The 19,104-nt window shown below is 30.3% G+C and overlaps 1 protein-coding gene and 2 long non-coding RNA genes across 11 annotated transcripts; 2 read left to right on the top strand and 1 right to left on the bottom strand.

Moving 5' to 3' along the window:
* Window positions 1-188: 188 nt before the first annotated feature.
* Window positions 189-12,109, bottom strand: LOC100863171 (putative G protein-coupled receptor CG31760). 6 transcript variants are annotated; one of them, XR_015294969.1, is made up of 16 exons: window positions 11,972-12,109; window positions 11,236-11,440; window positions 9,770-10,004; window positions 7,621-7,713; window positions 7,169-7,319; window positions 6,927-7,071; window positions 6,710-6,842; window positions 6,440-6,593; window positions 6,208-6,317; window positions 5,858-6,072; window positions 5,623-5,761; window positions 5,439-5,544; window positions 4,957-5,100; window positions 4,583-4,765; window positions 4,107-4,523; window positions 189-4,022 (listed from the first exon to the last, which is right to left on the bottom strand). XR_015294969.1 is itself a non-coding variant. In XM_012485251.2 (16 exons), the coding sequence occupies exons 1-15, from the start codon at window positions 12,107-12,109 to the stop codon at window positions 4,128-4,130; spliced, it is 2,547 nt and encodes an 848-aa protein (XP_012340705.2). In that variant the 3' UTR covers window positions 189-4,022; window positions 4,107-4,127. The 6 variants fall into 6 exon arrangements, 4 of the variants coding, with proteins under 4 accessions (XP_012340705.2, XP_012340709.2, XP_086772702.1 ...); XR_015294970.1 differs by having other exon boundaries at window positions 4,107-4,493; XM_012485251.2 differs by having other exon boundaries at window positions 4,107-4,481; window positions 7,621-7,755.
* Window positions 2,662-12,163, top strand: LOC116414214 (uncharacterized). Of its 4 annotated transcripts, XR_015294974.1 has the most exons (15): window positions 2,662-2,803; window positions 5,360-5,484; window positions 5,855-6,056; window positions 6,214-6,332; window positions 6,411-6,599; window positions 6,663-6,779; window positions 6,862-7,083; window positions 7,154-7,533; window positions 7,687-7,840; window positions 9,636-10,083; window positions 10,690-11,058; window positions 11,140-11,166; window positions 11,260-11,456; window positions 11,803-11,839; window positions 11,923-12,163. It is a non-coding gene; the product is annotated as an uncharacterized LOC116414214 (long non-coding RNA). The 4 variants fall into 4 exon arrangements; XR_015294972.1 differs by having other exon boundaries at window positions 6,214-6,321; window positions 10,690-11,166; XR_015294971.1 differs by having other exon boundaries at window positions 10,690-11,166.
* A 261-nt stretch (window positions 12,164-12,424) lies between these two features.
* Window positions 12,425-15,635, top strand: LOC147656176 (uncharacterized). Its single transcript, XR_015294979.1, has 3 exons — window positions 12,425-12,538; window positions 15,076-15,149; window positions 15,529-15,635. It is a non-coding gene; the product is annotated as an uncharacterized LOC147656176 (long non-coding RNA).
* The last annotated feature ends 3,469 nt before the right edge of the window (window positions 15,636-19,104 follow it).

Here is a 19,104-nt window from a genome sequence, read left to right as displayed (position 1 = left end):
TTGTTTATCATTTTTTTATTTCATCTAATTCTTAGAAAAGAGTTATTTAACATGTCGAAATTAAAAATATGAAAAACTTATAATACATATAACAACGAACAATTTGGTGAAATGATGAAAATGAAAAAAAAAAAATGATATATATAATTAAAATAAAAAAACTACTATACTAAATATTTTCCTTCTTGTTACTCGCAATTGTCATTATATTCTCCGACATATAATATATTTTTACAAATACATTTTCTTTTCGCTTATACACAAACTTTTTCAAGAGTCGGGTAGGAAATTTAAGATAATTATTCCATTTAGCGTAATCGTATATACTTTCTCTTCGTCACGATTTGCGATGATTACGTAACGCCAAAACTGTATACTAATCTGATAATATCCAATGTCATTGATAAAAAAATTACGAAAAAGAATCGTCTTAGTTCGAGATTGGCCTCGAGAGATATCGTGATCACGATATTTCATCGATAAAATTTATGTCGGTGAATTAGTATTTTCTAACATCGATTTACTTTTTATGTGTTTTTCTTTTAAATAAATTATCTTATATTAATGGCAACATCGAAAGCACGATGCTTTTTCTATATTTTTTTTTTCTATTTCTTATTTCTATTGATTGCATTTATGTATATTATGCAAATGCATTTTACGATAGCTGCGTCAAAGAAGAAACGCACGATAACTTTGGAAAAGTTCTTTTTATAAGCTTCTGTTTCCGCTTCTCGAGACGAATTCGATCTGGACGATTCCTTACATTAATTTTTCTTTATACATACGTCCTTGTCATCGAAATCGATATATTAAAACCTTGTATCAAGATTATTGTTCTCAAATCTATTTTCCTCCGGATTACAAAATTTTTCAAAATTATTCGAAATATTGATTAAGATTTATAAAGATATTTATTTAGTGTAGTGGTTCAAAATAATAATAATATAATTTAAATTACATATTTATCGTAAATTAGAATTAATCAGAGGAAAATAGGAAAACAATTTATTCACGGAATACGTATCAAGGTTTGAATAAAAATATTTTAATTACAAGTATTACGCGTATCGTTCAGACAAGCAAGCAAACATACATATTCAACAACGGCGATAAATATCTTAGATATAAACATTAATATTTATTGGCTAAAAATCTGTCAACCATACAACATAACATGTAATACGCAATAACTAAAATTTAAAAAGGATGGAAAACAATCATTCGAATAGATTCATAATGGAAATCTTTCCTTCCATCGTCATTTTATTTATACATAGTTCATAAGCTGGGCAGGCTCGTGCGGAATAATGTTGCAACACGTTAACATGCTATAAAACATGACGCAGAATTTTTATTGACAATTAACCTGTACGCAGCAATTTTCTCGTAATTGCAAATTATGCTTTTAAATTCATTCATTTTTATTTTTAATTCTAATATTTTTTTAAATTATTTTATTTTATTTCTATATTTTAAAATTATTAAAAATGAAACGATGAAAATTAAATAATTACTTTACGAATTAAAAATTGCAACGCACAGAAAATACCTGTATTATACACAGAATTTGTATTATACATATGCATACATATGTATATAATTTAATATTCGAAGTCTTTAATGATCAGGACCGAAAATTATACACAATACAAGTCGTTCCAGTAATTACAAATTGCGAGCTGCACGCTTTTGTGTGTTACTAATAACAAGAACATACCTTAAATTTTATCTTATTGTCGTATAAAATGCATATATCTTTTGACATATCTTCAAGTGAATTTTACACCCCAATCATATAATAAAATGCTTTATGTGCTCGATACTTATCGATATTTTGTGCGATACAACGATGTTTTTTTTTTTATTCTGTATTTACTTTCAACTATTTTATGCCTCTCGCATCTCTCTTGATTTATATCTCTAATAGGATATTTCTGTAAGACGATTCGATTTATTATTTCGCACAATCTTTGTATGATTATGTACGAACCTGTATCTCGTATTTTAATTAAAACGAAACAAAAAAATGGTTACAAAATCTTAATCGATACGAATACGTGATTTTCGCAATTTTCGATTCAATTGAAAAGTATTTTTTTTTTTTTCTTTTATAAAAATCGAATTTCATTAACCTGAAGTGTGCGTTGATTGTTCGAAGTATGCGATTCTTCACACTCTCAATTTAACACGCGCACGCATGCATGCACATACACACGCATACACACATACATACACGATCGCGAGTGTGTGAATATTGTTGATATATCGACAAATTTTTTGAGCCCTCTTGTAACAATTGTAAATTAATAATATTATTTATCATTTAAAAATCTACAAGTTATCGATATTAAAAATGTGCAATAATAATTTTATTAATAAAATGCAAATAAAGTTTTATAAATAAATTTTACTTATGAATCATCTGATTTATTCGATGTAAATTAATAAAATTGTAAAAGCGAAATCTATATTACTTACAACTTGACAAATCTTCAATATTTTAGTTAATAAATTATTGCAAGAGAGGGCCCTGGTAGTATCATACTTGTTAAATTCTATCAATTTGCTTTTGAAATGCAATAATCTTTTAATCTTGATAATATTGCTTTTAAACAATGGATTTTGTATCAAATGTTTTCAATTCATTGAACTTATACTTTCAGATTTGTTTAAAAATATTTTTTTTTTGTAACTTTGGTGCTTTGTGAATTTTTAATTTGAATCAATGTATTGCATAAAAGTATTTGAAATATTCGACACAACGTACGTAATTATAAAGAAGTCATGAATCAAATCAAATGTATGTATATATGTATGTAAATATTATTTATGTCTCTTTATATTTTCTTATTTGTATGTCACTATAATTTGCAATAGCTGTTATATCTTAGAAATTTATATCGAGTGAATGTTTAGATAATTGATCAAAGCGAACAATTGATAATTTCAATTTTTACTCGGTATGAATTGTGATATGATTGCATTTGTTTACAACATTGTTAAATTTGTATGCGATTCTTTCATACGCAGGTAACAGTATTAGGAAATTAGGATTACTACGATTCGATTAAAAATGCGTAATATTTCTAACCTAAAAAAAAAAAAAAAGTTCGTAATAAATCAAAATTTCTAATAATGTTTTCATCTATTTTTCATTTTTCTAAAGAAACACGTATTCGATCATTTTTTATATATAAATTAAAAATAATAGTCAAAGTAATTATCATAAATATTTGTGTCATTGTCTGTCATTTCTAACTATACAAATAACACATTTCAATATAATACATTCTGACACATTTAACATTACAATTATATTAAACAATTTTCTTCCTTTCTTTCAACTATCTTTTCAAATCATATATTATTTTAGAACAAAATCATTAATCGTGTAAAATAATCGATCGTTAATCATTGAACTATTTGGATAGATCTACACAATTTACGATTTGATTTAACATGAATCACAAAGGTGATCGTTTCTGTAACAAGAAATACAATTTTCGTTCTTCTACTTCACAGGTATCTCAGGATTATTTTTACCTAAGAGTAATATCACTACATTCGCAATCATTTATAACTATTGAAATAATAAGAATTTCGTCACTCTCATTGAGTAACGAAATTAATAAAAATTTTGTATAACTATATCATTAAAGATATTTCTTCATTATCGTCATTATACATAATACGCTTCTTTCGTACAACGAGGTGTCATTTGGTGGTAACATAAATAATTTACAATAAAGCTAACAAGAAGACATTGTCACCACGAGCAAATGACACGTAATATATATATATATATATATACACACGTGTATATATACATATACACGTTATACGGATTTAATATTCACTATTTACCAATACAGTTCTTTGATTTATACAAACCATGAACGCCTAATGTCCATTAGAAAGTACCATTTAAGATTCTTCTTTTTCTCTTTTCTATTTTCACTACCATATTTTCCACTCATTTCTTTATTTTTCTCAATCCTTCGAATTTGTCACAACCATATCTAGACACGATAATTTTATTTTTTAAAGAAAATTCTTTGTTATCATTAAAAGAAAATTAAGACTGAAATAATAATAAATCTCACCTCATCGCTATTCAGTACTAGTCAAACTTCTCCACTCGCTTCACCATTATCATCTTGCTTTTTATCCTGCTTTTCTTTCTCTCTTTGCCTTTCCTTGCTCTTCTCTTTCTCCATTTCTGTTTCTTTCTCTTTTTCAATCTCCTTTTCCTTTCCACTTTCCTTCTCCTTCTCTCTCTCCTTATCCTTCTCCATATATTTCTCTTGTTCCTTCTCTCTCTCCTTCTCCCGCTCTTTCTCTCGTTCTCTGCCCCTTTCCGCCTTACGCTCTCTAAGTATTTCCATTCTACGCGCTCTGTGCAAACTTCCAGAAGGAAAAGTGGAATCTTCGACCGCGGCAGCCGCGGCCGCACTCGCACCTCGCTCCACGGCCGTCTGCTCAATAATTTACTTAACTGTATTTTTCAATATGTCCTCCACCTGATTTTATTCACGTAAAATAGACATCGAATAACGAATAAGACGAGTTAGATACATACTTTCAATATAAAACTGGCCGTCGAACTTTTGGCAATTGGACTCTGCGCCGAGGACGGATGACTATGCCCGTGTCCATGGGTGCTAAAGTAGCCACCTGCTTTCGGTTTGATGTGACGATTGTACATTTCCATATGTACTATTTTCATAAATTCTATCTGTGCTGCTAATTTCTGAATTTCTTCCTGCAATATGTGATAATTGGATGGATATTTATATAAATTTTGATGAACGTATCTATCTATAAAAATAGAATTGAAATATGGAAATTTAAATATACATTCTATTTATATTTAAATTTCTGTGTAAATGCATAAATTTCTGGTGGAGTCTAGTGATTATTATATCTGCAGAATTTAAAATGAGACTATGATACCTTCAGTTCTTCGTTTTCTTGGTGCAAATCTGTCGCTTCCTCGGATACTAAACCGATTCCATTTAAAGAGAAACTCGCTGTGACACCTCGGGCTCTAGCACGGCTGTCCCATTGATCTCCTTGACCACGTAAAACTCGAATCACCTGAAATGTAATTAATGATCGTTTAAAAAGGCAATATAGAGTTTACTATATAAGGTGTTCATATATTGATGAGAAATCTTTCTATTCCAAAATAATCTTTGTTCAATATGAAAAATTTTCTGAAAATTAATAAACAATGTACAATGAAGAGATGTCATATATATTATGTGAGATAATACGTTAATAAATAAAGTTGAACTAAATATAATACTTTTGTATATTAAATTTTGTGTTTATTTTCTTATTTGTTAATTTCTAGTGTCTCCTCTTCAAAGTGTCTCACGAATAAATTAATATCCTGTATGGGAAAGAAAGTGAAACAGCTGATGAATAATTACCTTGGGCGCAAATACAAGAAACACAGTGACAGAAGTAGACAATTGTGTACGTAGAAAGCCTAATAAATATTTGATATCTGGGCCAGCATGAGGGAAAATGAAGAGACTGCAAAGAAAAACGTGGAACTTAACACTCGATTCGACAATAACGTTGGAAATATATAATAAAAATAAAAATTCATACTGAATGGCGATCATGGTTATATTCACAGCTGCTATATTGTAAATAGCATAGCTTATCAAACGCGCCTCATTAAAAAGACTTTCTGCATTGCGAACGTTGTAACAAACTTTAATGCCCCATGCAAGGAACAGAATTTCTCCTGAAAGGAAAATTTCAATTACCATGTATTTTTATTGATGTTTTTAAAAATATTTTGTCTAATCTAATTTTATAATTTTTTTTTTTTTTTTAGTACCGATAGCTAAACTATGGTCCCACCAATTGAAGGAGCATTGATTGAACTTCAGACCATAATTGTCGGCTATCTCTTCAGCGTATGGTGGCGCGCTGAGCGTCCACGTGCCCAGATAAATTAACATTACTAACAATATCGGGACCATCCATTGCAGCAATTGTTTGTCTGTGAGCTTTACTTTGTGCGCGCTTTTTACACGGTATGTGAGAGAAACTCTATAAAAAAAAAAAAAAAAAAGAAAAAGGACAATTTGTACGATATGATAAAAAGTATATTATTATTATTCATTATTGAATTACAAATAAAATTTTAATGATTTTCTTCTTTGATTATTAATTTGTGTTTCATACCTCCAGGTTTTCATCAGCAATGCGGTATAAGAAATACAAAAACCAAGATGTCTCGTCCATTTGGTCGCGATACAAGAATACATGTCCAAAACCGGAAATATTGCGGCCATCTAAGTACGTAGAAAGTACGTGAAAAATAATTCACGTGATGCACATATTATTACATTTTTATGTATACGCGAAATAATCGTAAGAAATTGCAGGGCAACTTGAAATAACAAATTGTACATACTTCAAGATACATGATGGCGCAACCCAAAAGCGTGATAGACAAAAATATCGGTGAAGCAACTTTGAACACTTTGAGTTTACGGTGTTGATACATGTAGACGACTAGGATGATAGTACCAAACACACAGAAAATAGAGAACGATAAAAGAGCGATTCTGCAAGTAAAAGACATTCTCACTAAATTTCTACAATTTCATCGTAATTGAAAATTCCTTAAATTTCAGAAATACTCGGCCACTTTTGTTTAAAGAAGTTTGGAACGTATTCGTACCGGAAGGGCCAGTTGTAGGTGGCCAGGCAAGGTTCCGGCCCCTTACACTTAACGCATCCGGGGGCACAACGTAAGCAACGAAACATGGTCATGTACCAATCGCTTATGTTTCTTTGCATTTCCTTCCAGGCGGCTATAAATTTATGTTTCAGCTAAAGTAAAAGTTATACTAATGATGCATTCGTTCGAGACGAAGAGTTGAACTATCCTTACTAACTTTCGACGAGGATTCCATTGAAAGCGGATTGATGTTGGTTCTTGTCGTAATAACCTTTTCGACATTTACATATATATGCACCCTTTGCCCAACCAGCACCAACGCCATTTTGATTTATACGATTGCTCGGACTTTGATATTCACACTAAAAATCAAGGTAGAGACAAATTCTTGAAATTGAATGAAAGAATTCTTAAAAGGTAATAATTCTTTTTCGATAATTTCAGTTTTAAAAGAATCACCTGAGTGGTATCGGTATGACATTTGTGCGTGCCTTTAAAAGATGCTATCTGATTACTTAGAATTTCATTCTCATTGCTATGCGGCGATGGATCACATTGATTCACTTCTAGCCCGCTGATATCGATATCTACGCTTAAAAATTCACGAACCCTTGAACAAAATATAATTTCATCAACATTTGTTGAAATAGCTGATCGTTTGATTCAGAATAAACAATTGGAAATCGATCCAAAGAGTTGTTGAGATTCGAAACAGTGACTCAACATTGACTTATCAAATGGAAGTTTTTACACAATCAATGAAATATTGTTGCACAGCCATCTCGTTGCATTTTACAACATTATTTTCCACATTAACTACATAAGTAATTTTCATTGACGAATCAAAATTTTATTTAATTACAAGATCAAAGATTTAAAGTTAAAAATTAATTAAAACGATTGATACGAACCCGTGACGAGCGTCTGGCGGTCGTATGTTAACACTGTACGAAATCAACCATCGATGACTTTTGCAGGAGAAATACGGGATGGTCCACCAACCCCTGTAGGATTCAATCGCCGGTGACTGCATGAATTTCGGTGACCTGGGATAACACGCAAACGCCACAAACCGCCATAGAAACTTCGATTTTTTCACGCATACATGTTTCGTGCAACGACTCCATTATCGTATAGTTTGCTTTTTCTTTTTATCTCTTTCTTTTTAAATCCTGGCACTTCACGGTCATCCGGTATATACGAATAATTAAATTTTGAATTAAATATTGGATATTGTCTGAATGTGCATCTAGAACTTTTTAATTAATTAGAGTTCACCGTGTAATATGTTAATATTGATATACTTTGACATTTTTCTTTTATGTTATATTGTATTAATATTTTTCTTTTTGCGAGTAAAAAAACTAGAGAGTATTACTTTCTAAAGATTATTATTTTTCTCGCATTTTACTTTTTAACTCTAAGAAATTTGAAAAAATAGTCTATATTCATAAATACATTTATATCTATAAAATAAAAGGGAAAAAAATGAAACACTCTCTATATTATAACTATTGTTTTGAATCATAACCAGAGATTATTTCTCATACATATTTTCATAAAATATGTATGAAAATATTTGCCTCGTAAAATATGCATTAGTTTTAACATGTTAAATCCTAAAGCGATCGCGATAATTAATTTTCAATATTATAATTATTCTCAATTACCATCATCCATTAAAATTTTAATTCAATTTTAATTTATAAATATAATAATAATTTAAATAATATAAGTGAGATAATTTTCAAATAGACAAAATTGAAAAAAATAATTTACAGTTTTCTTTAGGAACGGCCATTGAGTGAATTTTTTGGCGCTTTCATAGCTCGCATTAAACAAATTAAAATAACTACATCCACATTTGTCTGTAAATTGTCGTTTTCTCTGGTGAACATATTCGTCGAAATCGATCCAAATACGATCGTCTGGTCCAAATACCAATCATTTTGTTACGATAAACACCCACGCAATAATTCGACCGATGCATACTGCATTTTTCATCCTGATTCGGACTCTACTATAAATACTATAATACTATAATACTGTAATCAGTGTTGTCAATCGTTTCATATTGTTATATTCGATGGTTAGTTTCACGATGCCAAGCTATAAATATCGTAGCGCCGTATACACATATGATAAAAAGCTTTTAACGATGTACCGTTGGCATATTGATTATCGTAGAATTCTCTTTAAGCGATTACATTCCCCTTCAAAATGAACACCCTTGAATACAGCGCGCCGTATCTTTAATATTTAATAAACGGAAAAACTGTAAAATTTTCGTATCCGACATTGCGTATTTATAGAATCGAATGTTTGTAAATTTTTTAATATTCAGACAATATTTTTTAACGAATGTTAGAAACAAGAGAAAAATTAAAAATTCGAAAAATTCGAATCTCATTTCTGCGTGTCGAGTTTCTATGACTTGACGCTTGTACAAGATGATGAAGGATGATGAATGATCGTGGAGCGCCTATAAAATGTTTATTTTCTTCTCGGTAGAATTGTTCTTAGATAAATATTGATTTATGGTAAGAACATCGTGTTTTGTTAAAATTTATGATATTTATATTTTTATCGATTTTTGGTTACTGCGTTCAACTACTTTACCGAGAAGAGGTAACGAAAATTGAATATGGAGGGCGAGATGCAAAATAAAATTTTTCTGTGCTTGTGCGTGTGCGTGCGTGCAGGTTGATGCTTCTTAAAAAGCTAGGTGCAGATGTGATCACGTTATATTTTATTAATCGATGAATGTTATTTCTTATGAATATTACGAGAACTTATATAATATATTAATTATATAATTTTAACTTAACTATATTTCTTTTATTCTAATTTCGCTAAAAAAAAAAAAAATTAAAAATTATACTAATTGCACAATTCGATATTAACTAAATACATGTCTCTTTTCCAGGTTTCGATAAGAAAAATGAAAAATGGATCGAAATATGAATATATCGATACATGCGATTTTCGAGAACGTGCATCGAATAAAAATCGAAAAAGGTGCATGAGAGTTTGAAGTTCGAACGGTTAGATGAATCTAACCTTAATTCTGTACTGGCACCCGCATTTTCGAACCACGGTAAATTAGAATCCGGTATAGATCCCGGCTGGAGTCCATGGTTCTCGACCTTGAATGGTTCTCCGACACTTCCCGGGCTTCTTTCCAACCAGACTGCGCTAATTACTGCACCCGTGGACGCGTTTAGTGCGATCACCCTTGTCTCCACGGCGTCGTTCACTGACATCAGTAACGACTTTGCTAGCACATCTAAAAGCGCTACAATATTAAATTTCAACGAATTATAAATGTATCAGCTATCAACTATTATTAACGTATTACGTGATAATATATAAAGGTTTGTCTCTTTTTATACAAAAATTGTGTGTTTAAAAATTGATGATAAAATTGTATATTGAGCCTAAGAAATTGTAAAAATTTTGTAAAACTATGTAAAACAATTATGTAATTCGATATAGAAAATAAGTGTAAACATGTCCTAATCAGAAAAATAAGAGTAATATAAATAATAGGGTATAATAGATACTGTTTTACTCATGCAATAAATAGTAGTGTAGGCATGTTCTAGTCAGGCATTAAGTAGTAGTGTAGACATATTCTAGTCAGACAAGAAGTAGTATAAATACTTCCTAGAAGTGATACTTATTATTAATATTACAATTAATATATTTTTATAGTACATTATGTTTATACAATAATTGTATATAAATATATATATATATAATATATTATATATATATATTTATATGTAATTGTATAAAAATATATATAAATCTAATATATGTAAATTTATTTTTGAAAATTTTAATGGCTATAAATACATAAATTAAAATTTTGTAATTATTATAATATTTTATCATTAATCATTGTTCGATTAAACGATAAATAGGATATATAAAATTCATATGTGAATAATAAATTATAATAAATTTCATTTTTTCAGTTCAAAGATGTTAAAGAACTGATTTTAAAATCAGTACACGCGCAGAGTCGCAAAAGCATGAAGATATAATCGATGTACCTCGATAGCATGCATATTCTCGTTACCATTTTAGCCGATGAAATTCGATTAGGTGATGATATACCAGGTCCCGGACAAATTGGATTGTTGACAATGCGGTCTGTCATCGTGCACGGTTTATTAGCCAAATCGATTTTATCTTTCTCTTATAGATTGAAACGATTTGGAATTCGATAGAAAAAAAAAAGAAAATAGATCTTCTTTAGTTTGGAATACTGGAAACACCATTATCCTTTCTCATTTTTCTTGTTTAATAACACGTGAGAAGGAATTGTACAAAAGTTTTACATGGTAAGATAGAAAAAAAAAAAAATGAAATTTTTCTATTGTGAAATATACGTTGTTTTAAAATTTCAATATTATATTTCACAGTGTATATAAGAAAAAAACGTTACAAAAGTAAGTTATAATTTATTCATATTATCTTAAGATCTTTAATTTTTCTGTTTAATTATTCAGTATACTCACTATTATGCCTTGACACTCCCACAGTGCCAAGATTTTGGAGCATCAGGGCTGTCATGTCAGCTTTTTGACGTGCGGTATCGTAACGTCGAGGATCAAGTGCTACGGCAGCTGGTAAAGATTTAAAACCAGCTGTCGTGGCACAATCTTCACCCAGTGATCCGGTTGATGCCGCTTCTATCACGTCCAGAGCTTCTTCGATATCCGTCTTCGAAATAGAACAGGTTATAGATTCTATTAATTAATCCAATGTAATTTTAAATGAACTTCTTTCAATATACATTAATTTCTTTAGGATTTGAATCTTAGAATCCAAATATAAACAATGGAAGACTCTTTTAAAATTCAGCTTTAACTTCAAATGTTCCAAGATCAATATTGCTTTTAGTGTTAAATTAATTTAAACAATTTAAATTAGGACAAAAATTTTTGGTCTCAAGAATTATAATTGTTAGAGGATTTTTCTAAAATTTAGCACTTCAATATTAAATTAATTTAAATAATTTGAACACAAGGAAAAATTTTTTGCTAAAGAATTAAAAGTTACTGAGAAATACCCTCTTTTTTCAGGATTCTAAAGAGTACTTTTAAAAATACAAAAAAAGAGGTATTATTTTTGGTATTTAATTCATTTGAATAATTTAATATTTAAAATTTGTCCAACGTTATTGAGAAATATCCTTCTTTCAGAGTTCTAAGGATTAATTTTTAAGGAGAATAGTAGAAAGAGATATTTTACCCTTTTCGTATCGAGAATCTCGGTGCTGGTGATCGTAGAGAGGGACGGTACCGAGGTCGAGGTAGCCGTCGTTACAGTGGCGTACGCCATCATCGTCATCGTCGCAGGAAACAGGGCCCAAAGCCAAGATTTGCCCATCCCGCGTACTGCTCATTTGTACTTTGAAATAAATGCTTGTCATTTCATTCTTTATTATCGTGTTTATAAAAATAAGAAGAAAAAGTCGAAGATAATTTTTTAATTAATTAATTCCTCTTTTCTTCTTCTTTTTTTTTTCAGTGATACGTGATACATAAATACATAACTAAGTGCGTATGGTTAAAGGTAAAAAGAGTTTGAATAGTACAATATAGATTAATAATATCATAATAATATATTAATTTAAAAACAAACCTTTTTCTTTTGCATTCAAGTGGCACCAAGTTTGAGCCCCGGATCCATGGGGCGTTCATCCACCCCCTCTGATTTCCTCGACATTCTTCTCAACGATTTTCTTGATTCTCTTTGATCACTTCACTCACTTTTGTTCAATATTCATCACGAAAAAGTGATTCTATCAAACAAAAGGTATATTCACTTATATAAAATAAAATTATCTATTCTCGATAATTTTTAATAATATAAATAGAAAAAAAAATATATATATATATCGTTTTAATATATAGAATATCTCAATGAAAATAATAAATAATAAATTTTTCACGTTCTCTCTCTTATAAACACGTTTGCCATATCAGTGAAACTCGCGTGCATATACTCGCGAGTGAAATAATTTCAATGTCGTGCCGCTGAAGGGACGTTAATTTAAATAAAGTAGACCATGATAGAATTTTTCTCAAGGGCCCTTCCGCAATTCGTGCGATGGTGTAATTATCCACCATTACAAAATCTTCTTGCCAGTTCCCTGCTTCGTGCATTAACAAATTAAATTTATCGTTTATCGCGAATCTATAATGACTGTTTAACGAGGATGTTGAAATCATTTTAAATGGATTAATATCCTTTTCAACGATGCTATTTATTTTGCGCAATTCGTTTTCTTTTTACACGGTATTTTTTTTTTTTTTTTTTTTTAAAAAGAAATTATCACGTCCATAAAATTGTAACACAATAACTCGTTTATTTCAAAATTTTGATTCAATGATATTTTACTATATGTAAATAAATTACAGCACAGAAATTAATTTCGTTGAGATATAAAGTTCTGTTCTTCCAGAGATATTTCATCCACATACACATATAGTATTTTATGGAATATTTTAGAAATTTTTTCTTTATTTAGTGTTATTGTCTAATACAATTGCAATTGTACAACTACATGCGTATGGATATACGTATATTAAATTATTGATAGGGGTTATGGAACTTGTTAAAGGTTGAATAAATCTTCACGTTTCACTTGTCAAAGACTAGTGAAGATAACTAACTAGTGGAAAATGAAATCATGTACACAGCTCTTTCTGTTGTGCGCGAACGAAACACGAAAATTTATTACTTCGATTCATCACACGTTTATATTCCTCTTTTTATCATATTTATTTATTCCTCACCTTTCAATCCATAATATTGGAAAAGGTCGAGTGAATAATAAATGGAAATTTTGTTTCGAAAGATTGAAACAATAGATAGGAGAAATAGATTTGGTAGAATAGATTAAAACGTTCCCTTCCGTTTCGTCCAAGATTCAATAAGTTTTTGTGTAGTTGGCTAAATACCGACTTTTTAAATCGACGAGAACAAAAGAATTAAGAGAGGTACATGTCGATTCCAACGCTCGTCGTATCGGAAATATCATGTTTGTTATCCGTACACAGCTTTGACGATTCTCTCGGCCTTTCTATCCCAACAATAACGTTTTCCGATATTGTTTGGCGCAAATAGACTTATAACCAATAATTTTTTCAAGAGTGAAACGTGCAAATTTTATATTTCAGATAGTGACATAGATATCTTTGTAAAGTTTCATTTATTTAAATAATTTATTTTACAGTCAATCATTTTATTCATTTATACAAATTTTATATTTTGTAAGGATTCATATTTGAGAGTAAAATTCTCGAGAGTTGTTCTTTGTCGATAACTACTGTATCGACAGTGTAAATTAATACAGGATAATTATTCTTGATGCAATGCTCTCTAGTGGAAAATTTTTGCAACATAGATACTTTCGTCAAGTTTTATTTATTTAAAGTATGGTGTTTAATCATTTCTTTCAGCAAATTATTATATTTTCCAAGGATACATATTTGAAAGATAAAACTTTTGAGAATTATAATCGAGAGTTTTTACTGCTTTTAATTATTTTAATAGATAATACATCCGGAATAAAAATTAATGATTGAGAATCACTCTGAATGCAATGCCCTCTAGTGAAAAATTTTTGTAACAATCAAATACGATTATCTCATTTAAAACGATTTTGAAATAAAATGTGTATCAAAATACAGGACGATAGTCAAGGCCAGTGTAATAAAGGTCTGTTTGATGAACATTCCTGGACGTCGGACCTCGAACTACTTCCGTTACCCTTGGGAATCCTGCTCAGGGACGAATGTATTATGAAAGCATGTTAAGCCTCTTGTCTTTGCATTTTTGAATCTAATGAAAAGCTTGAATTTATCACTCGTTCCTTTTCATTGTATCAATATTAAAATTTTATTCTTCTAAGAATGTGCGATAACATAAAAAAAAAAAAGAAAAGAATTTAAAAATAAACAAAATTTCAATTTCAGGTTTCGTTCGATCAACAATGTTATGAATATAATGGCAAACAATTTGAGATAAATACGTCGGAGAGAACGTGATGGTTATCCTTCAGTTCATTATGCATTAATGTCTCTTAACCAGTTATATCGAGATCTATGGATCCATCGAAGCGTTCCAATTATTCTCTCGACGAACAAAGACAAAGTTTATTCGTATGAAACATTGAAAAGGATTTGTTTGCCAGAATGCACTATTTTAAGATGCACAATAATTTATTAATAGGAACTTATGAAACTTATTATAGCCGATGCGTTTATTCTAAAATCGATTGAAAAAAGTATCAGATTTTTTAGAAAAAATAACCATCTCTATTTTCATATAATAATACTTTGTTACAGATTCTTCGAAATTCTTGGAGTAAATAATGTACACGTTGAAACAAATATTATAGCCGGTCTTGTGAAATCAACAGGTAATACTTTCAAGTAAAAAAAACTTAGATAAAATGAATATATATGTACATATATCTGTGATTAGTCGATATAGTTCACCGTCAAATAATTTCTCTGACATATATTTCTTTTTTTAACATAAAAATATAGAATATATATAATATAAATTCAATTTGATTCATTTTTACAAAGATATGATGCCAAGATATATTAATTGCGCGTGTAAGTTATCAAATTTTAAAGTGTAGTGAACATCCTTCGTTTACTCTTTTTCTAATTTTTAACAATTGAAAAACGAAGCGCGGTCCCCCTCTCCAATTGAAAATTGTCAAAAGTGGGATGATAAAAATAGGAGATCGATCGGTTTGCATAATGAGTCGTTAACAAGATTTACGATAGTTTTCAGGGGGAAGGAGAGCGTATCGTTCGCTGGAGAAGAGCTTTACCGCGCGCAGTAAGGACGATCGATGCAGCCACCGGCACAACCAGCCGCCCCCAGATCTCACGACCCCGTGTTCCTCTCCCTCTCCCTTTCTCTCTCTCTCTCTCTCTCTCTCTCTCTCTCTCTCTCTCTCTCTTTCCCCATTGCGTTGCGTCGCCACCATTTTCTCCACCATCCGACTTCCTATTTTTCCTTTCCTTGTCACAATACTGTAAGTGGTGAACAGTCTTTTCACTCTCCTTAACGTTATTGTGCATTTCAACTCGGAAGTATTTGTCTTTTATCTTGTTTTTCTTTCATTCCTATTCCCATTTCAAACCTATATAGAGGCAATTTTTCTCTTGGCAATCATTGGAATGCCAAGAGAGTAGTATGGAATAAATAGGTATTTCTTCTTTGTCTTATTTTTCTTTTATCTATTGCCGTATTTTAAAAATCTTTGGAGAGACAATTTTTTTTTTTTTTTTTTTTTTTTTTAGCATTCAGTGCAATAGTACAAACTTTCTGTTTTAACAATACAGTGGTGCAGGATTTAGGTAGATATTTACTTTTTGCTTTTTTATTTTTCTTCCATCTTGCCATGTTTTAAAGAGGCAGTCCTCAGAGGCAATTTTTCTTTTGACAATCAATTGTAATGTCGTAGCAGTACAAATTTTGTCTTTTACTCTTTTTTTTTTCTGTGTATTGTTGCATTTTAAAACTTTAAAAAACAATTTTTCCTTTAAATATGATTGTCATAATAAGTGTAACAGTGTGGAATTACATGTAAATAGATATTTGCTTTTTATCTTATTTTTCTTTCACTCATTCTTATGTTTCAAATTTTTCTTTTGGAAATGATTGTAGCAATAGTGAACTAGATATGAATTAATTAGAAAGAAAAAGAAATTGAGTACGTTTAATTTTCAGAACCGTGGAACATCAAACATTGTAGCATTTATTTTCAAAAGAATATTTTACTTCACGACTTTTAAACGACTATTCATTAAACTTTCTTTATTATTTCATATGTTTATCTTAATGAACTACTTGAACTACATCTTGTATATACATCTTCCAAGTTTAAATGCTATTATTTATCTATTTCTCGTTAGAAACTTTTTTGCTTCTTTCTTCGTTAGTTTAAGAACCAATTTTTACTTTCCCATTTTTATCATTTTTTTCGCTTGATGAAGCTATTTAAAGTTTTGCCTACACCAGTTTTAATTATTTCTTTTTTTTTTTCACATTTTTTATACTACATTTTTTTCTTTTACTCTTTACACCTTCATACGCTTCATAATAATATATGCTATATGTCTAAAAAACAGTGTCTTTATTCATTTTTCTCTCTTGAGTATCCCCTTTTCCCCGTTTTTGTTTTTCAACATTCTACATTCTACTCGTGCTTTCTTCTTTTTTGCAGTTCGATTTAACCCACTTTCCTTTCTTCATGGTATTTTATGTAATTTATACCGTTTCTCTTTATACCTAACTCTCTTCTTCTTCTTCTTCTTCTCAGAAATTTTTACACTTTACACTTATTTCATATATATATATATATATATATTTTCCTTTCTACATTTTTGCAATTGAAGAATTTGTAGGAAAAACAATTTTCTTAATTTTATGGTATTATGATTAGATTAGATATAATGACAAGTATTTTAGCAAAGAAATTATATAAAGGAGTAGATAATAGATAATTTTCTGTTTCAGAAAAATAAAAATAAAAAGGAGGAGAAAAATCGATAAAAAAAAAGTCGTTTCCACTTTCAATTGTAATTACACAATGTTAAATATTGTAACAAAACGATACAAAATCCATCTTGCTTCGAGTTTTTCTCTTATCATCTGCAAATGAATAAAATTTAATCACGGTATATGGTTTAAGCAACCGTTATTTAAAACAGCATTTAATTGCTTTTATCGTGAAAAGGGGAAGCGTGAGGGTCTGTCCAGCTTTCGAAATAATTATAATAATTTCTATGTTCTGCTTTGTTCCAGCCGAATCGAAAGTTATCGTTAATTCACGTCCAATATTTTTTATCGTTTTAAATGGAAATATAAATGAAATGATACTCGCTGAATAATTCTTGGAAAATAATTTAATTGGATAATAATAATAATTCTGTCTGATTAAATTGAAGAATTGAATTTAATTTAAATTTTTGTTTCCTTTCTTTTCCTTTTTTTTTTTTTTTGTTAATTGTTAATAAAAACAGTAGATTTTCATATCTTTTTCTTGAATATATTATATACAATAGGCAATAATTTATCTGAATAAAATGTAAAACACGCAATCTAATACAGACTTTGAAAATCGCATTTCTCTCCTTCTCCATCTTTGTTACATCTTCTTCAATCTGTCCCCCGTGGACCTTCACATTCTCTTTTATAGCACCTTAAAATTATACGTGATGTAAAAATGTGTCCATACTCTCACGAGACACCGTGGAAAACGTATAGTAACAGGGATCGTGCAAAAATTTACCCAGTTTCAATGCAAATGTCTCTTGTATAAAGCAAAATATTAACTGAATAATTATTGACACCAATTCTTATTAATTGAAATGATTTGCATTGACTATTTTACAAGAAACAATTTTCCCCTCCCTCGTGAATGTGGGATAATTATGAATTTTTATTATTTCACAGTGAAGTTCAGCTAAAATTCAACGTTATCACCTTATTTTTCTCAATTCTTGATCGGCAATTTCATCTGTCGATTTTTAACAAGTTTCTTCTAAACACATTTCTTCAATTTCAACATTTGTTCTTCTACTTCTACATCAGAAAAGTGACGTTTAAAGGAAAAGGAAGAAAAATTCGCATTTTGAACGCATTGAACCCCTTAAAACAACAACGAGAAGAAATTATTTGATGTACAATCGCAAAGTTTCGTTAAAAAAAAAAAGGTAATGGAATTGTTCATTAAAATTTCATCGAAAAATAAAAAAAACACTTTTCGTGGCCCCTTCTGTATATATTTACATATTTTATATATTTTCTCTTTTAATCACACTTCCTTTTCACACACACACACACACACACACACACACACACACACACACACACACACACACACACACACACACACACACACACACACACACACACACACACACACACACACACACACACCCACACACGCACACACACACACACACACACACACACACACACACACACACACACACACACACACACACACACACACACACACACACACACACACACACACACACACACACACACACCTACTCACACACGCACACGCACACACACACACCTACTCACACACGCACACGCACACACACAAATCCATATTTGAAACCTGGTACACAACGTTGGACTTCTTCCTGTTCCATTTCCCGCCTTTATATTATCGCGCCTGGCGGTATGCTTTCGTGCAAACAGCCTTACACAATGGACGGCCCTTGAGAAAGTGACGGAGAAGCATCCGTAGGTGGTACAAATTGAGCGCAAGCAAGCTACTTGTATTGCTTTTCTCGATCACGTTACGATTAGCCGGATTAGCTAGTCACGCAATT

Source organism: Apis florea, unplaced genomic scaffold (genome assembly GCF_048593485.1).
Source record: "Apis florea isolate Af1SG1 unplaced genomic scaffold, ASM4859348v1 contig_3802_pilon, whole genome shotgun sequence".
Lineage (NCBI taxonomy): Eukaryota > Metazoa > Arthropoda > Insecta > Hymenoptera > Apidae > Apis > Apis florea.
This window is presented reverse-complemented; position numbering and strand designations above follow the sequence as displayed.

Coding starts and splice junctions, on each gene's coding strand:
- LOC100863171 (XM_012485251.2), bottom strand. CDS start 12,109: ATGGGCAAATCTTGGCTTTGGGCCCTGTTTCCTGCGACGATGACGATG. Junction 10,005..11,235: donor GGGAGTGTCAAGGCATAATA/GTGAGTATACTG, acceptor TTAATATTGTAG/CGCTTTTAGATGTGCTAGCA. Junction 5,762..5,857: donor GGACCATAGTTTAGCTATCG/GTACTAAAAAAA, acceptor TTTTCCTTTCAG/GAGAAATTCTGTTCCTTGCA.